This window comes from Rousettus aegyptiacus, unplaced genomic scaffold (assembly GCF_014176215.1).
Source record: "Rousettus aegyptiacus isolate mRouAeg1 unplaced genomic scaffold, mRouAeg1.p scaffold_m13_p_3, whole genome shotgun sequence".
NCBI classification, from domain to species: domain Eukaryota; kingdom Metazoa; phylum Chordata; class Mammalia; order Chiroptera; family Pteropodidae; genus Rousettus; species Rousettus aegyptiacus.
The window spans coordinates 122833590-122850845 of record NW_023416306.1 but is presented as its reverse complement, the minus strand read 5'-3'; the positions used below and the strand labels follow the sequence as shown (position 1 = coordinate 122850845).

The following is a 17256-nucleotide window of genomic DNA, read 5'->3' as shown; positions in this document are numbered from 1 at the left end:
GAATCAAAGGTCACTATTTCCATGTGGTCCCCAATAACAGGCAGCCTCCCACTCCTAGGTCTGTACTGAAGAGAAATGAAAATGTACTTCCACATGGAAACTTAAACATAGGTTCATAGCAACCCAAAGTAGATTAACTCAAATGTTCAACAACTGATGAATGGATGAACAAAACATGGTATATCCATATAATGGAATATTATTTGGCCATAAAAAGGAACGAAGTACTGATTCATGCTGCAACATAGATGAACCTTGAAAACATTATGCTGAGTGAAAGAAGCCAGACACAAAGGGCCACATATTGTAAGCCTACATTTATATGAAATATCCAGAATAGACAAATTCATAAAGAGAAAGCAGATTAGTGGTTACTTAGGGCTCGAGGTGGGATGAATGGGAAATGACTGCTAATAGATTTAGAATTTCTTTTGAGGTAATGAATTAGATAGTGATAATCATCAAACAACTCTGTGAATATACTGAAAATCACTGAACTATAAACTTTTGTGGTATATGAATTATAATGAAGCTGGAAAAATATATGGTAATATATATTTTATACAAATCCAATATAAAAAAAATAGTAGGTAGTCACTGTCTAGCTATTTTCAGTATTTAAAAAAAAAAAATGAGAAACATACAGGAAAAACTCACCAAAGTGTCACATTTTGGTTTTTGGTTAAAAGTGAGATAAGTGAACATGGTGACCTGATTAGTACATACTAATATTAAAAGCTTCAGTGAACAGAGCTTTTACGATGTGCCAGGCACTGCGCTGAGCATATCATATACACCATTTCTTATAATCCTGTAACAGCAGTTTCTTACCTCCTTTATTCGGTGAGGAAATTGAGGCTAAAAGAGTTGAATAAGTTGCTCGTAGTTGCACAGCTTCTAAGTGGCAGAGCCAGGATTTCAATAAAGTCTAATTGCAACTGCCTACTTTTATCGTTTGGATTGGAAATTCCATGTGGAGGCTAACTTATTCATTTGCTGTTTAGTTCAACTGATAATTATTAACAGTTGCCAATGGGAGGGCTAGAGGATTTATCACTCACCCACCCCCAAGCTACTCCAAAGCTAAGAAAAAACTGTGCCTGCTGCTAAAATATAATATTTAAAAAGGTAAAAGCATGACTTATAAATAAAACATAACCATATGTCAAAATGTTTATTTAAGTCAATTATCGAGGGCCCGCATAGATGTCAAAATCAGTTCAAATGGGAACTTGATGTACAGAGATTTATATTTCCTTACAACAAAATTAATTTGGTTCACTATAAAGGACTCACTGATGCTGACAGATCAGGTACTCAGCAGTATCGTAGCTAGCTCAGCCTTCGTAGAGAAAATTCAGTTGTTGCCAGACCCTGTCTCCCTGTTGCCATGGCCTCTTTGGTCACCAGCCCACAGAGCAAGCACTGCAGTGGCTAGGTAAAGAGACTGTCTGATATCCACATAGCTCAGCATCTTGTCTACCTTATTATTAAAAGCCTCCTCTGCAGTGGTTGCCCTTTGAGGGCATCCACATGGGACATAAAAATTTTCTGTCTTTGCCCATTCGGAGAAGTCCAGCCAGATACCTCTTTCCAAGATTTACTTGTCACCAGCCTTCCAATCCTGTTTCTTTCAAGGTCCTGACCATCCACCCAAACCCTCAGCAACTGCCCATGCATCAAAATAGATCTGTACTCCGACTATCTCTCACCCTACATATAGTAGACAATTACATATCTGGCTTGAATATCTGCCCACCAGGAGGATTTTCCTTCACCACTGTCTTCACAGTAATCCCTAATAGGGCTTTAATGCTATAGCTACCCACTTTCATGTGGTACCAGCATATCACATAGACCCATCTGTAATCTGGGTGTGAATTTTTCTCCCTTTGCCACCTGGTCATAAGCAACCCCCAGAGGCCATAGGCATGGAATGAAGGAGGCGGCTAAGCAACAGGAGTTGATGTTGCAGGAGTTGGAGCCACCTGCTCATGCAATTTACTTGTACCTATGGACCTGCCTGAGTCCAGTCTCATATACTATTTCCACTTGATGACAGATCGTTTCTGTGCGCAGCCAACCTTATAACTAGGTCAGACAACATCCATATTGTGAAGGCAACTCAAGCTGCATGGTCACCTGATGTCTACTAAGGCCTATTAGCAAGCCAGACCCTGCTTCTCAAAGGGAGAATAGTTATCTGCAGAAGAGGACATAGATTTACTTCAAAACCCTAGAGGTCTTCACTGTAATTCTCCTATTGGTGCTTGCCAGAGGCTCCATTTGGCATCTCTATTTGACATTTGAAGTATCATTGGGTCTGCTGGATCATAAGACCCAAATGGTAGAGCAGTTTGTACTGCAGCCTGAATCTTCTGCAGAGCCTTCTCTTGTTCTGCTCCTCAATCCACCAGCCTACACCTGAGTTGAAGTTGCACACTCAAAATCCAAAATGACCTACTACACATTGTGCCTTTTTCTTGTAGGTGATACAAGATGTAGCAACTCATCTTTCACCCTGACCTAGATATTTCAGTATGCTCCAGACCACTAGACTCCCAGAAATTTCACTGCTGGTACCAATTCCATATCAGCCTGTATCCAATTAGGAGAAAGAAGCCATAGAGTGATGTGATCGGAGAAAGATTACTATAAGAAATATTAACTATAACAGGGGGTTGGAGTAATGAGGGATTGGCCAATAAAAAGTAAAGAGAACTCCAAGCAATATAGAAATAATAGCTTTAAGAAGTAGCTACTAACCTAGAGCTGAACACCCCCTCAGCTTCTATTAAGAGTGATCATTAAACTCTATTGTGATAGCCTGTTTCTTTGTTCCATTACTAACCTGTAGGTTCCTTGAAAGCAAGGACCACATATCTTGTTCATTGTATCTCCAGTGCTAAGAGCCTAGGACCCTCAAAGGCTCTGAATAAATATGAATGAATGAATGAATGAATGATTGCAGTCAATATTGGCACTCTAGCGGCCCAAAGGGGAATTATCCTGTTTCCTGCTACATATACCAGACCCAAAGAAGCTTCCACACACACACCTGGATGCTTCCATCCAATTGAAATGTTGATCATCATCCTGACAAGGAAGCTGCCAGTGGAGACCTGTGCGTAGCCTTTGCCAACCTCTTCTTAAGAGGGGGAAAGTCTAGCCAAACTTCCCAGACTGTCCCCTCCAGGTTCTTAGTCCTCAGGCCGAGAGCTAAACAATAACCTCGATTCTCACATGAGCACGTGCATACTGCTGGGCCTCGTTTTCGCGACCCACACAGGTGCAGGAGGGATGCCCATCAAAGGCTCCTCCCGGGACCTACCTAGAAAGACTATTGCCCCGGCGGGGCGAGACGGGGCGGGGCAGGGAGGAGCTGGGTTGCCCCTCCTCGGGCGGAGGTGCGGCCCCGCCTAGAAAGCGGCCAGGGGCCGGTACCCCCGCAGAGGCCGGACCATGGCGGATGCGTTGAGGTTGCGCACCGCGTGTGTGTTGACCGACTACCTGGAGTACTGCGCCCGGGTGCCGGGCAGCGCCCCGCGGCCGCCGTCCACGCCGGAGGCCGCCGTGCTGCGCTCCGTGGCCACCCACCTACGGCAGCGTTACCAGCACGTCTGGTCCCACTACCGCGGATATCGGGGAAACCGCATCGAGCTGGTGACGCAGGTGGCGCACGAGACACTCCACGGCAGCCGCAGCCCCACCTGGGGCCGCGTGGTGGCGCTTGTGACTTTCGCGGGGACGCTGCTGGAGAGACCGCCGCGGGGCCACACGTTGGCACTGAAGGAGAGGGAGGCGGACGTTGAACGCGACTGCCAGAGCCTGGTAGCGTTGCTGTGCGATTGGCTCACCGGGCAGCACGGTGCTTGGCTGCAGGCGCAAGGCGGCTGGGTGAGCGGGGCGGGGGACCCCCGGACGCGTCTACACGGCCCGCACCCGGAGGGCCCCAGTGTCGCCAACCCGGAGGGCGTTTGGTGTGAATTCTGGCTTTCTCCTCTCTTGACGGAGTCAGGATGGCAGAAACCGGCCTTTCTGCACGCCCTTCAGTTAATTCATTCTGAAGCAGCCGCGCATGACGGGTTTGCACACTTTGGCTTGGTTCTTTGCCCGCCATCCGGGTTTTAAGATGCGCCTGCGTTAGAGTTGGATGCTTTGTTTTGCTCATATACAGATCCCCAAGTTGGTAAAGTCAGCAATAGGGTAGTCTGGGCCGAGTGGATTCTTTCTCCTCCGCTTATTAAACGCACCTTAGGAGAGACTCACACTCATTGACCCCACGGCTCTGCAGGCTGGAGAGCACCAGCCTATGAAAAGCCACCCCCTTGTCCTGCCCCCACATCGGTCAGGAAGAGCTGAAGCCACAGGTGTTGGGGAGTGTGCACCGGCACCCAGTGGTGACTCAAGGGTCTTTCTAATCAACTGCACCCAGCCCTCAATTGAGATAGCAAGGCGCCCTGGCTTTCAGCTGTAGGTTATTGGTTTCTGTGGTTTAGGCCAGAGAGGCAGTTCCTAAACTGAGCCAGTGGTCAAGGACAGCCCCTCCACCCTTCAGTAAGAGTGTAGCTTGCCTCTTGGGTTCTGAGCTAGACTCCTGTTTCTTTCCTCTTTCTTGCTGGAGTTGAATCAACTACTGCAGTTGGCCCAGATTGTAAAATACAGACAATCTGAAAACCAGCCATTAAAAAAAAAAAAAAAAATCCAAGGAACTGGGGAAGATACTGAAGGAAACTTAGCCTGCTGTTGGCAGTTTCCTGTTAGAGCTGTGGTGATGAATTGAATTCATTTGTGGAAGAGAGGTAGTATCAGAACCTTGACCTTGTATGAACAGTTTGTGTTAGTGTTAACTCCTGCATTCTTTGGTGTGTGTGTTGGTCTTCAATTATCCAGGCCCTTGAACTCCCCACCTGAGCTATTTGTCTTAAGGCATTTGGCCCCTAAGGGCCCTCTGCACTTAAAAAAGAGATTGGGGGGGTGGGAAGGTAGCATTGTTTCTGTTCTAATCTTTTAGCTAATCAACATTAGCTAAGGAATAATCTTTTAACATCAAGAAGCTTTCTCCAATTGAGTCAACAGGACACACCTACCACTCTCAGATGCACTTAAAATGCTAGAGTCAGGACTTCAGTTCTCTTCCTCCATTTTTCTAAATGGAGTTGCTTGCTTTATTGTTTCAGGTGATAGATAACTTTCAATTCAGTGATTTGATCATTTCCCAGATGGCATCTCTTCTTTGCTAAGGAAAGAACATGATATATAGGCATAACTCAGAAATCTTGCAAGTTTAGTTCCAGACAACCGCAATAGAGTCGTCATCTTTTTTGCTGGTGGAGGGTCTTGCCTTCAATTTGTTAAAAAACAAAACAAAACAAAAAAAACCTGTGAAGCGCAATAAAACAAGGTATGTGTGTAATCTCCCTCTCAGCCTTTGAAAGGAGTCATATGAAGAGTTCCCACTCTAAGACAGTGTCCTTTATGTCCTTCTATTCCCCATGTTGGCCTACTTCCTCCAAATGCTAATTCATCAAAGTTTCCCAGTTATAGGTTGCCTATTGGTCAATATTCCCTTTCTTCACTTTTAAAATCTGTCTTGAACCCCTGTGTATTTTATTTTCAGGTTTTGAGCATTCTGAAGCAATCTAATTCTTTTCTTCCCTTATAGGATGGCTTTTGTCACTTCTTCACACCTGCACTGATGTCTTGGAGAAGACTGCTAGTCCAAGTTATTCTGTCATACTTTACAGCAACAATCTTAACCTATTTATGGACAAAATTATCGTGAGTTCCCAAATTTTTAACGCATCTTTGCCTGCCTAACTGTGACCAGTCAAGTAAATGAGATGTGAAAGAACAGAACAAAGCACCTTCTGAAACATTTTTACCTGCATTCATGTAAGGAGGAGTCCTGTGGTGATGATTCAGCCAGTGTTTTAACTCCTGACAAGTACTCAAAGGTATTAGGACAAAGGCACTGAGTGGCTCCTCTCTGAGTGGGAGAAATAGGAGTCTAAAGGCTTATTGCTCCCAAGAATTGTAAAAGAAACTGCATTTCATTAAAGGGGAAGAAACTTGGTGCTATTTGCTACATTTAGATAAATATGAATGAGTCTCTCATCTATCCACAATTTCACATGCCACTGCTGACTAATACATCATGGGTCAGATGAAATGATACCAAAAGTGCTCCAAATACCAGTTTAACAAAGAATGTAATATTAACACCTGGTTTTATAAACAATTCTTTCTAAATTCTTTGAAACTGAATTCCTAGGACTTCTAGATTTCTAGAGTTAATATTAAGAATTTATTTTTCTGACTTTAATAGTTAAATGTCTTCAAAGTTTTAATAAATTTATGCATCTTTTTTAAAAAAAAAACTGAGTTGATTTTCCTTAGGATTCAATAAGCCTTTATTCTTAGGAGTAACGTGACAATTTCCTTGTCTCTGTAAACACAACATGCACAATTCTGTTTTTTATTTTTCCATTACAGGTGACATACAGTATTAAATTTGAGTGTACAACATAGTGATTAGGCATTTATATAACTTATGAAATGATCACCCCGATAAGTGTAGCACCCATCTGACACCATACATTATACATTATTATAGTGTTATCGACTATATTCCTTATGCTATACTTTACTATTTTGTAACTACCAATTTGTACTTCTTAATCTCTTCCCCTTTTTCACTTTTCCCTCAGTACCCCTCATCTGGCAACCATCAATTTGTTCTCTGTATCTGAGTTTGTTTCTGTTTTGTTTGTTCATTTATTTTGTTTTTAGATTCCATGTATGAGTCAAATATGGTATTTGTCTTTCTCTGTTTGACTTATTTCACTTAGCATAATACCCTCTAGGTCCATCCATTTTGTTGCAAATGGCAAGATTTCATTTTTTATGGCTGAGTAATATTCTGTTGTATATATGTACCACATCTTTATCCAGTCATCTGTTGATGGATGCTTAGGTTGCTTCCATATCTTGGCTATTGTAAATAATGCTGCAGTGAGTATAGGGATGCATATTTGTTTGTGAATTGGTGTTTTAGCTTTCTTTGAATAAATACCCAGGAGTGGGATTGCTGGATCACATAGGAGCTCTATTAAGTTTTTGAGGAGCCTCCATACTGTTTTCCGTGGTGGAAGGGCTGGTTGTCATCCAAAAGGCTGCAAATTCTGGCATAACCAGAGCCTAAAAAGATGAGGTTGGGCTTACTCAGTTTTTCTTATCTGCTCCCAAAACTGATATAAATAATCAAATAGTAGCTTCTGACCATGCCCAGATGGACCAAGTGCTATAAGAGGAGGAAGCCTATATTTTTAATTTAGTGAAGCAAAATTTAAAAACAAGATATAATGTCCTCATACAGAAGTCTATTCTTAAGAGATGCTTGGTGATCTTGCATTACATTTCCTGAACAAAATGATTATGTTGGTTAAGGATACTGAAGAAGACATCGAAGCCATTTATAAGACAATTGGAACTGTCAAAAACCAAACTGTGCATACTGAATAAAATAGCAGAAAGATAAGTTTGTTTCACGGCTTTCGATCTGCAAGCTGGGAAACCCAAGGCTAAGGTAACAGTATATTTCAAGTTGCTCACAGAATAAGGGATTTTTATGGGGTAAATGTGGAAGTTATTTGGCTTTTTACGCTGATTGGTTGCCTGGCGGTCTTCTTCCCTATTTGGATCAGGGAAGAATCAAGGGATCAAGGAAGTCTAAAGATGGCATGAACAAACTTGGCATCTGGGAGTCGACAGGTGTCCTCTGCTGATTTCTGAGAAGAGCTGTAAACCTGTTAAGCTTCCTTTATGAACCTGCATTGACCTCTGTTTTGTCCCTGAAGGGAGTCCATATTAGTTTAGTTCTATAGAAACAAACCAGTTGCTTATATTGACCAGTTTACTGCTGACATGCTGGATTTGGCTGAGTTAGCTGAGGAGGTCAATTGAAATGTTTCTGGGCAAACTTCTCAAGATTATAGGCTGTGCAAGGGCTGGGAAAACAGTTAAAATTATCCATGGTTCTAATAAATTGGTGATTGAAGTAGCTGAGCCCTCAGTTCATGATGCACTATGTGTTATTCACTGTTTAGTGAAGCAGAGAGTTCTTATTACAGGAGGTGGTGTTCCAGAAATAGTTGGCCCTGGGTTAACTTAATATTCAATATTCACTCACAGTGAGTGGTATGGAATCCTACTGCATTCCTGTTTTTGCAGGTGTTATGGAGGTCATTCCACCTACACTAGCTGAAACTGCAGGCCTGAATCTCATTTCTTTGGTAACAATACTAAGAAACTGGGATGCCCAAGGAGAAAAAACTGCAGGCACTAATTTCAAAAAGGGTGATATTTCCAACCTTTGGGGGGAACCGGTTGTCTAGCCCTTGCTGGTTTCAGTCAGTGAACTGACTCTAGCAACTAAAACTGTATAGAGCATCAGCAAATTGATGTGGCAAACGCTCAGTAATTTGGATAACACTAACTGCTGGGCACCATCGAGGACACTGATAGTGAGGCTGGTGTTCTTTGTTGTCTGGAAGATCGTTTCCTCTGAATTCCTGGTCTCAGTCTTCCATTTGGCATTTGCTTGAAGTGTATAGACACAATTTAGTGAAAATAGTAAATATTTGGTTTTAAAAAAGTGTGGTGTCCCTCCAGGCCTTGCTGCTTTATAATTGTTTGCATTTTATAAAACATCTGGATCTGTTCTTTCGACTCATCCCAGGTGCCCTTCATAACATGTGGCTCTGCCTTACTGTTCTGTCACAGTGCATTCTGCATATGGCAGGATAAACTGATTTTACTTTCCATTGCTGTGTGTTTTAGGGTGTTTTTCCTCTTACAGGCTATTGGAAACAGCCTTGGAATTCCTTTTGTGCATAGTCTTGCACATAAGCATGGTTCTGTCTGTAGGAAGGAATCCTCGAGATTCTGAGTCACAGTTTTATATGTACTAAAATTTGGCTGCTACCAAATTATTATTCAAAATAGATCCCGCCAATCCAAACTTACCCCAGGGTAGGGAATGCTTAGCCCTTCACGCTCTTGTCAGTGTTAAATTGTCCTAAATTTTTGCCTTTATGGCTTTTGGATCTTCTTTAGAAATGATATCCTTATCCCACGATTATAGAGAAAGTATTCTATGTCCTCAGTCATTGATCCACTCAGGAATTATTTTGGTGTAGTTTAGTGTAGTGTGCAGGAGGACTCACTTATGAAAGAAAAGTTGGGATAGATATTTCAGCATTGTTTGTAGATTGCCTATTTTTCCCCTACTGATTTGAATGTATTCTCTATTCCCTTGACTTATCTTTCTCTCTACTAATAGCACTTGGCCTCAATTAGTACATGTTTATGGTATGTTTGAATATCTGGTATAAGTCTAATCTCTCCCACCTTGTTCTTTTTTAAAAAGAAAATCCTTGGATGTTTTTGATATTGTTTAAAGTGAATTCTAAAAAGCACCTTATCAGGAATCCATTAAGACATTGCCTTATTATTTTGAGTAGAATGGAGCTGGATTATAGACCAATTTGGAAATAAGTAGTGTCTTTACAATATTGTGTCTTCCCTTCTAAGAACATGAACTCCTGTTCCACTTATTTAGGTTTCTTGTGGTTTTCATCATATAGATCCTATGTTCATGTCAAGTATTCCAACACTTCGGGTTCTGTTGGTACTGGGAATGGAATCTGGAAAGGATGTTTTGCTCTCCCAGAAGCCATTTCTTAGATCATGTGGTTCTGATGGGGTTGCCTCCTCCCCAGTTTATTCCACCCCAAGATCCGGAACGTGACCCAGACCTGGCCTAACAGCTTACACTAAGCGAACAAGATTCAGTTCCAGGATTTCTGTGGGCACTATCTGATGAGCATCTTGCTCTACTGGGATATCTCCACTGCCTGGAAGATAAGACCTCATAAAAGGAAGAGGTCAGAGATTTTGGGTGGGATGGAATATGGAGAAATAGTTCTTGTGACATTGCTGAAGTCTCAGAATTTGGCTGTGCCTAAAGCTACTTGGGGCTCGAAATTCCTTTTCTGCTTAAACTGATGTTTGTTGCCAGTGAAACTCAATTCATTCCTGAGTCAGAATTTTTCCATTACATTTAATATTTGCTTATGACTGCCATAAGAAATTTAATGTAGATTCTAGATCAGACTATTTTTGAACTCATTAGTTCTAACTAATGTTTCTTTCCCAACATTTATATTTCACTTTCTTTTTCTTCGTTAATTGTATAGGTAGTGAATAATAGTGATAGTTATTTTCGATCTACTAGGAATTCCCTTGATTTCCAGTGTGTTGATGACCTTTTCATTCATTCAGCATTTTTTTTACTTTAGCATTTTAGGAGAGTCATTTAGGAGTTGTGGAGCCATTGTTCAGACCACCGTTTAACCTAGGATCTCTCTCTAAGGATTAGACACACCTATGTTAATCCTATGTGCAAAAAAAGGAAAAGAGAAAAAATTTCTCCTAAAGGGGAGCAGCACTGGCAATGCTTGTTCCACAAGCTAAGTATTCTGGGCTGGTAAGAGGAGATGATTAGCATGATGTAGCACTGATTAATGTTACACTTCAAGGCACTCTTGGGGTGCTGGGTTGAGTTACATTTTCTGGTGGTATTCTTACCCATCAGCCTGTAAAGCATTGTGTCCCTCAGATTTTTGCCTAATAACCTATTTCTTTCCACTTAGACTGATGTTAAGTTTTTCTTACATGTTTTAGCTTCTAGCTGGGCACTTCCAAGTAAATGCCGTTTGTTTCAAACTCATCGATTTTTTCCAGTTGTACTTTCCCTATAAACTTGGAGTCCTTTTAGACCCCAAAACCCCTTTTCTCCCCGCTGCTTTTCTCAGCCCACACCATTATTACTTCCAGATGTATTTCTTTTCCTCTATTAATCAGAATATTCTCCATTCTTCTTCTAGAAGCCTGCCCCATATTCTTTTGCCTGTAAAACCTTCTTCTAGCTCTATTTGACCATTTTTCATCCCTACATACACCACCAAATCCATCTGTACCTCTGCTACCTGGAGTAACTAGTAAAATACTTCTCAGGGCTACAGCTTTCTTCAAAAATATTTTTATTTTTTACAATTATAGTTGACATAACATATTATTAGTTTCAGGTGTACAACAGTGATTAGACATTTATATAACTTCCAAAGTGATCAGCTTGATAAGTCTAGTACCTACCTGACACCATAGTTATTTCAATATTATTGACTATGTTCCCTGTGCTGTACTTTACATTCCTTTTACTGTTTTAAGATGTACAAATTGCCATCTATAAATCATTTACCCTTTTTTCACCCATCCTCTAAGCCCCTTCCATCTAGCAATCATCAATTTGTTCTCTGTATCTGAGTTTGTTTGTTTATTTTGTTTTTAGATTTCACATACAAGTTAAATCACATGATATTTGTCTTTCTCTGACTCATTTCACTTAGCATAATACACTCTAGGTCCTTCCATGTTATCGTAAATGGCAAGTTTCATTCTTTTTTATTGCTGAGAAATATTCCATTGTACATATATATCACATCTTTATCCATTCATTGCTTTTATACCTTGGCTATTGTAAATAATGCTGCAATGAACATAGGGGTGCGTATATCTTTTCACATTAGTGTTTTGGATTCTTTTGGATAAATACCCAGAAGTAGAATTACTGTATAGATAGTATTTTTAATTTTTTGAGGAACCTCCACACTATTTTCCCTAGCAGCTGCAGCACTTTACAATCCCACGAACGGTGTACAAGGGTTCCGTTTTCTCCACATCTTGTTATTTGCTGACTTTTTAAAATTAGCCATTCTGACAGGTATGAGGTGGTATTGATTTGCATTTCCCTGATGACTAGTGATGTTGAGCATCTTTTCATATGTCTATCGTACCTCTGTATGTCCTCTTTGGAGAAATGTCTGTTCAGGTCCTCTGCCCATTTTTGATTAGATTGTTTGGCTTTTTGGTGTTAAGTTGTATGAGTTCCTTGTATATTTTGGATATTATCTCTTCATTGGATGTATCATTGGAAAATATCTTCTCCCACTCAGTCAACTGTCTTTTTGCTTTGTTGGTTTCCTTCACTGCAAAAACTCTTTAGTTTGATGTAGCCCCATTTTTAATTTGTTCTTTTGTTTCCCTTGTCTGAGGAGACATTACTAAGTGATATCAAAGAGTTTACTATTGTTTTTCTAGTTTTATAGTTTCAGGTCTTACATTTAAGTCTTTCATCCATTTTGAGTTTATTCTTAAATTTGGTGTAAGAAAATAATCTAGTTTTAGTTTCATTCTTTCACACGTGTCTGTCCAGTTTTCCCAATACCATCTATTGAAGAGACTGTCTTTACTCCATTTTACGTTCTTGCCTCCTTTGTCATAGATTAGTTGACCATATATGTGTAGATTTATTTCTGGGTTTTCTATTCTGTTCCATTGATCTATGTGTTTTTATGCCAGTACCATGCTGACTATACTAACCACTCCCATTCCCTCCCTCATGTCCATCAAATAGGCTATGAATTATTAAAAGCACAAATCTGTCTTCTACCACCTCCAAATCATTATCAACACAAAGCCAAGCATATAAGATAGTGAGAATACTTAATAATGAAACTTCATTAGCTTTTTAATTGAGATATAATTTATTAAACTATATTACTTTTAGGTGTACAACAGTGACTCCATATTTGTATATATTGCAAGATGATCACCATGATATATATATAGTTAATATAATCACCATATATAGCTACAGAATTTTTAAGATTTATTCTCTTAGCAACTTTCAAATACACAATACACAATACAGTATTAACTATAGTCACCATGCCATACATTATATCCCCACGATTTAATGTATAACTGCAAGTTCATACATTTTGACTTCCTTTACTCATTTCCCCCGACCCCCAATCCCTGCCCCAATCTAGTCTGTCTATAAGCTTGTTTTTGTTTTCTTAGATTTCACATGAATGAGATCATATGGTATTTCTTTGAATTATTTTACCTAGCATTATGCTCTCAAGTTCCATCCATGTTGTCGCAAATGACAAGACTTAAATCTTATGGCTAAATAACATTCTAGTGTGTGCATGTGTGTGCACACGTGTCACATTTTCTTCATTCAACCATTAATGGGCACTTCGTTTAGATATCTTGGCTATTGTAAGTAATGCTGCAATGAACATAGGGGTGTGCGTGTCTTTTCAAGTCAGTGTTTTCCTTTTCAGATAAGTACTCAGAAGTGGAATTGCTGGGTGACACGGTAGATTTATTTTTAATTTTTTGAGGAGCCTCCATACTATTTTCCATAATGACTGTACCAATTTACATTCCCATAACATTTGTGATTTCTTATTCCATGTGCACTTGAAAAATATACACTCTGGTCTAATGTGTCATTTAAGACCAATATTTCCTTATTGATTTTCTGTCTGGATAATCAATGCATTGATGTAATGGGGTATTAAAATCCCCTACTGTGACATAAGTGATATTATACAGTTTGTCTTTCTCTGACTTATCTCACTTAGCATAATGTGCTCAAGGTCTACCTATGTTGTTGTAAATGGCAGGATCTTTCTTTTTATGTTTAAATACTCCATAGTGTATATATACCATATCTTTTTTTATCCATTCATCCGTTGATAGGCATTTAAGTTGTTTCCATATCTTGGTTATTGTGAATAAAACTGCAGTGAACATCGGAGTACATATATCTCTTCAAAGTCCTAATTTCATTTCCTTTGGGTATATACTCAGAAGTGGAATTACTGGATTGTATTGTAAATCTATTTTTAATTTTTTAAGAAACTACCATATTTTTTTCATAGTGGTTGGACCAATTTACAACTCACCAACAGTGCACAAAGGTTCCCTTTCACTACATCCTCATTTTCAGTCTCTTCTTGATGACAGCTATTCTAATAGGTATGAGGTGATATCTCTTTGTGGTTTTGATTTGCATTTCCTTGATAATTAGAGATATTGAACATCTTTTCATATGCCTGCTGGCCATTTTGATATCCTCTTTGGAAAAATGCCTATTTAGTTCTGTGCATTTTCAAATTGGATTGTTTGGTTTTTCAGTTGTATGAGTCCTTTATATTTTTTGGATATTAACCCTCTATCTGATATATGGTTTGTAAATATTTTCTCCCATTCTGTAGGTTGCCTTTTCATTTTGACTTCTTTTGCCATGCAGAATCTTTTGAGTTTGTGGTCTCATTTGTTGATTTTTGCTTTTGTTGTTTGTGCTTTTAGCATCATGTCCAAAAAAAAAAAAAAATCATTCCCAAGACCAATATTGAGCTTTTTCCCTGCATTTTATTCTTGGAGTTTTATGGTATTATGTTTAAGTTTTTAATCCATTTCAAAATAAATTTTGTGAGTGGTGTGATATACGGTTTCAGTTTAATTCTATATGTGTTTCTTCAATATTACCAGCACTATATGTTAAAGAGACAATTCTTTACCCATTGGGTGTCTTTGGCCCTCTTATCAAATACTAGTTGACTATATGCCAGGGTTTAATTCTGGGCTATTCTGTTCCATTGGTCTATGTGTCTGTTTTTGTGACAATACCATATTGTTTTGATTGCTATGGCATTCTAGTACAGTTTGAAATCAGAAAGCATGATATGATACCTCCAGCTTTGTTCTTTTTTTCTCAGGATTTCTTAGACTATTCGGGGTCATTAGTGGTTCCACACAAATTTCAGAATTGTTTCTGTTGTTTCTATTCTGGTGTTTTGATGGGGGTTACATCAAATCTATATAGATGGCTTTAGGCTGTATGGAAATTTTAGCAGTATTCTTCCAATCCATGAATACAAGATATCTTCCCATTTGTCTGTCGTCTTCAGTTCCTTTCAGCAAAGTCTTAGGTTTTCATTGTATAGATTTTTTACTTACTTGGTGAAATTTATTCTTAAGTATTTTATTGTTTTTGATGCTAGTGTGAATGGAATAGTCTGTCTTTTTCAGATGTTTCATAATCAGTGTAAAGGAATGCAACTGATTTTTGTATGTTGATTTTGTATCCTGCAACTTTCTACTGAAATAGTTGATTAGGTCCAACAGTTTTTTTCACTTTAGGATTTTCTGTATATCAAATTATATCATCAGCAAATAACAAACTTCTTTCTTTTTGATTTGGATGACTTTTATTTCTTTGTCTTACCTAAGTGCTCTAGCTAGGACTTCCAGTACTATATCGAATAGGAATGGTAAGAGTGTGTGCATCCTTGTCTTGTTCCTGATCTTAGAGGAAAAGCTTTCAATTTTTCTCCATTGATTAAAATGTTAGCTGTGAGTTTGTTGTATATGGCCATTATTATGTTGAGATATGTTCTGTCTATACCCAATCTGTTAAGGATTTTTATCCTGAGAGGATGTTGTATTTTGTCAAATGCCTTTTCTGCATTTATTGAGATGATCATGTCATTCTTAGCTTTCATTTTATTGATTCGATCTATTATATTTATTGGTTTCCATGTGTTGAACCATCCTTGCATCCCAGAGATAAATCCTACTTTGTCATTTTGTGTAATTTGTGTGTTTAAATTTGGTTTGCTAATATTTTGAGAATTTTTGCATCTATATTCATTAAGGATATTATTCCATAGGTTTCTTGTGGTATCCTTATCTGGTTTTGGTAGCAAGGTAATGCTGGCTTTGTAGAATGAGTTTGAAAGTGTTCCCACCTCCTCGATATTTTGAAAGAGTATAAGGAGGACTGTTGTTAATTCTTCTTTAAAAATTTGAAAGAATTCACCAGTAAAAGCATTCTGGTCTTGGAGTTTTCTGTGCTGGGAGTTTTTGATTACCAGTTCAATCTCTTGTTATTTAGTCTGTTCGGATTTTCTCTTCTTGTTTCAGTCTTGGTAGGCTGTGTGTTTCTAGAAATGTATCTTTCTTGGTTATGTAACTTACTGGCATATAATTGTTCATAGTTGTCTCTTATTCTCTTTCTGTAGTATCAATTATACTGTATCCTCTTTCATTTCTAATGTTGTCTTTTTCTTAGTCTAGCTAAAGGTTTGTCAATTTTCTTTCAGAGAAGCAGCTCTTAGTTTTGTTGATCCTTTCTATTTTTCTGATCTTTCATTTATTCTCTAGTTTTTCTTTCTGCTAACTTTGGGCTTAATTTGTTCTTTTTCTAGTTCCTTGAGGTATAAAGTTAGGTTATTTGAGAATTTTCTAATTTCTTAATGTGTGTTGCTATAAACTTTCCTCTTAGAATTGCTTTGCTGCATTCCAGAAGATTTGATATGTCATATTTCCATTTTGAGATAATTTTTATTTCCCTTTTGATGTCTTCCTTATCCATTGGTTGTTTAGAAGTATATTATTTCCACATATTTGTAGATCTTCTCACTTTCTTTCCTCTTGTTGACTTCTAGTTTCATACCACTGTGGTCAGAAAAGATACCTGGTATGATTTCAGTCTTCTTAAATTTATTGTGTACTAACATATGATCTATTCTGGAGAATATTCCACATATAGTTGAGAAGAATGTGTATTCTGCTGTTAAGTAAAATGTTGTGTATGTGTCTAACTCCATTTGTTCTAAAGTATGGTTCAGTTCCAATGTTTACTTGTTGATTTTCTGTCTGGAAAACCTATCCATTGCTGATAGTGGGTATTGAAGTCAGCTATTATTGTATTATTTCTCCCTTAAGATCTATTAGTATTTGCTTAATATATTTCAGTGTTTGGGTATTAGGGGTGTACATGTTATATCCTAATACATTGACCCCTTTATCATTATATGACTTTGTCCCATTACCATTTTTGGTTTGAATTTTGTCTGATATAACTGTAGCTAAGCCCATTCTCATTTGGTTTCCACCTGCTTGGAATGTCATCTTCCATCTCTTCACTTAGAGCCTATGTGTATCTTTAGAGCTAAAATGATCTCTTGCAGGCAGCAAAGGATTTGGTCTTGTTTTGTGTGTGTGTGAGTTTATCTAGCCACTTTACCTTTTGATTAGTGAGTGCAATCAATCCATTTACACTTAAGGTGATTATTCATATGTAAAGACTCACTACTGGCATTTTAGCAGTTGCCTTCTGGTTATTTTGTCTCTCCATTGTTTCTTTTCCCTTCCATTTGTGTCTATTTATGTAAGTCGGTAGTGTTCCATGGTGTAGTGTTCCATGGTGATTTCCTCAGCCACCCCTTTTTTCTTAATGTTTTATGTCTCTGCTCTAGATTTTTTCTTTGT

At 38.6% G+C, this 17256-nt stretch overlaps 1 protein-coding gene and 1 pseudogene across 1 annotated transcript; both read left to right on the top strand.

Moving 5' to 3' along the window:
* The first annotated feature begins 3462 nt into the window (after positions 1-3462).
* Positions 3463-6223, top strand: BCL2L10 (BCL2 like 10). Its single transcript, XM_016162667.1, has 2 exons — positions 3463-3897; positions 5666-6223. The coding sequence occupies exons 1-2, from the start codon at positions 3463-3465 to the stop codon at positions 5783-5785; spliced, it is 555 nt and encodes a 184-aa protein (XP_016018153.1). The 3' UTR covers positions 5786-6223.
* Positions 6158-8606, top strand: LOC107519716 (annotated as a pseudogene).
* The last annotated feature ends 8650 nt before the right edge of the window (positions 8607-17256 follow it).

Bases quoted from the DNA above. Each gene is read 5' to 3' on its own strand.
- BCL2L10 (XM_016162667.1), top strand. From the start codon at position 3,463: ATGGCGGATGCGTTGAGGTTGCGCACCGCGTGTGTGTTGACCGACTAC. The intron at 3,898-5,665 runs GTGAGCGGGGCG...CTTCCCTTATAG, and splicing joins TGCAGGCGCAAGGCGGCTGG to GATGGCTTTTGTCACTTCTT.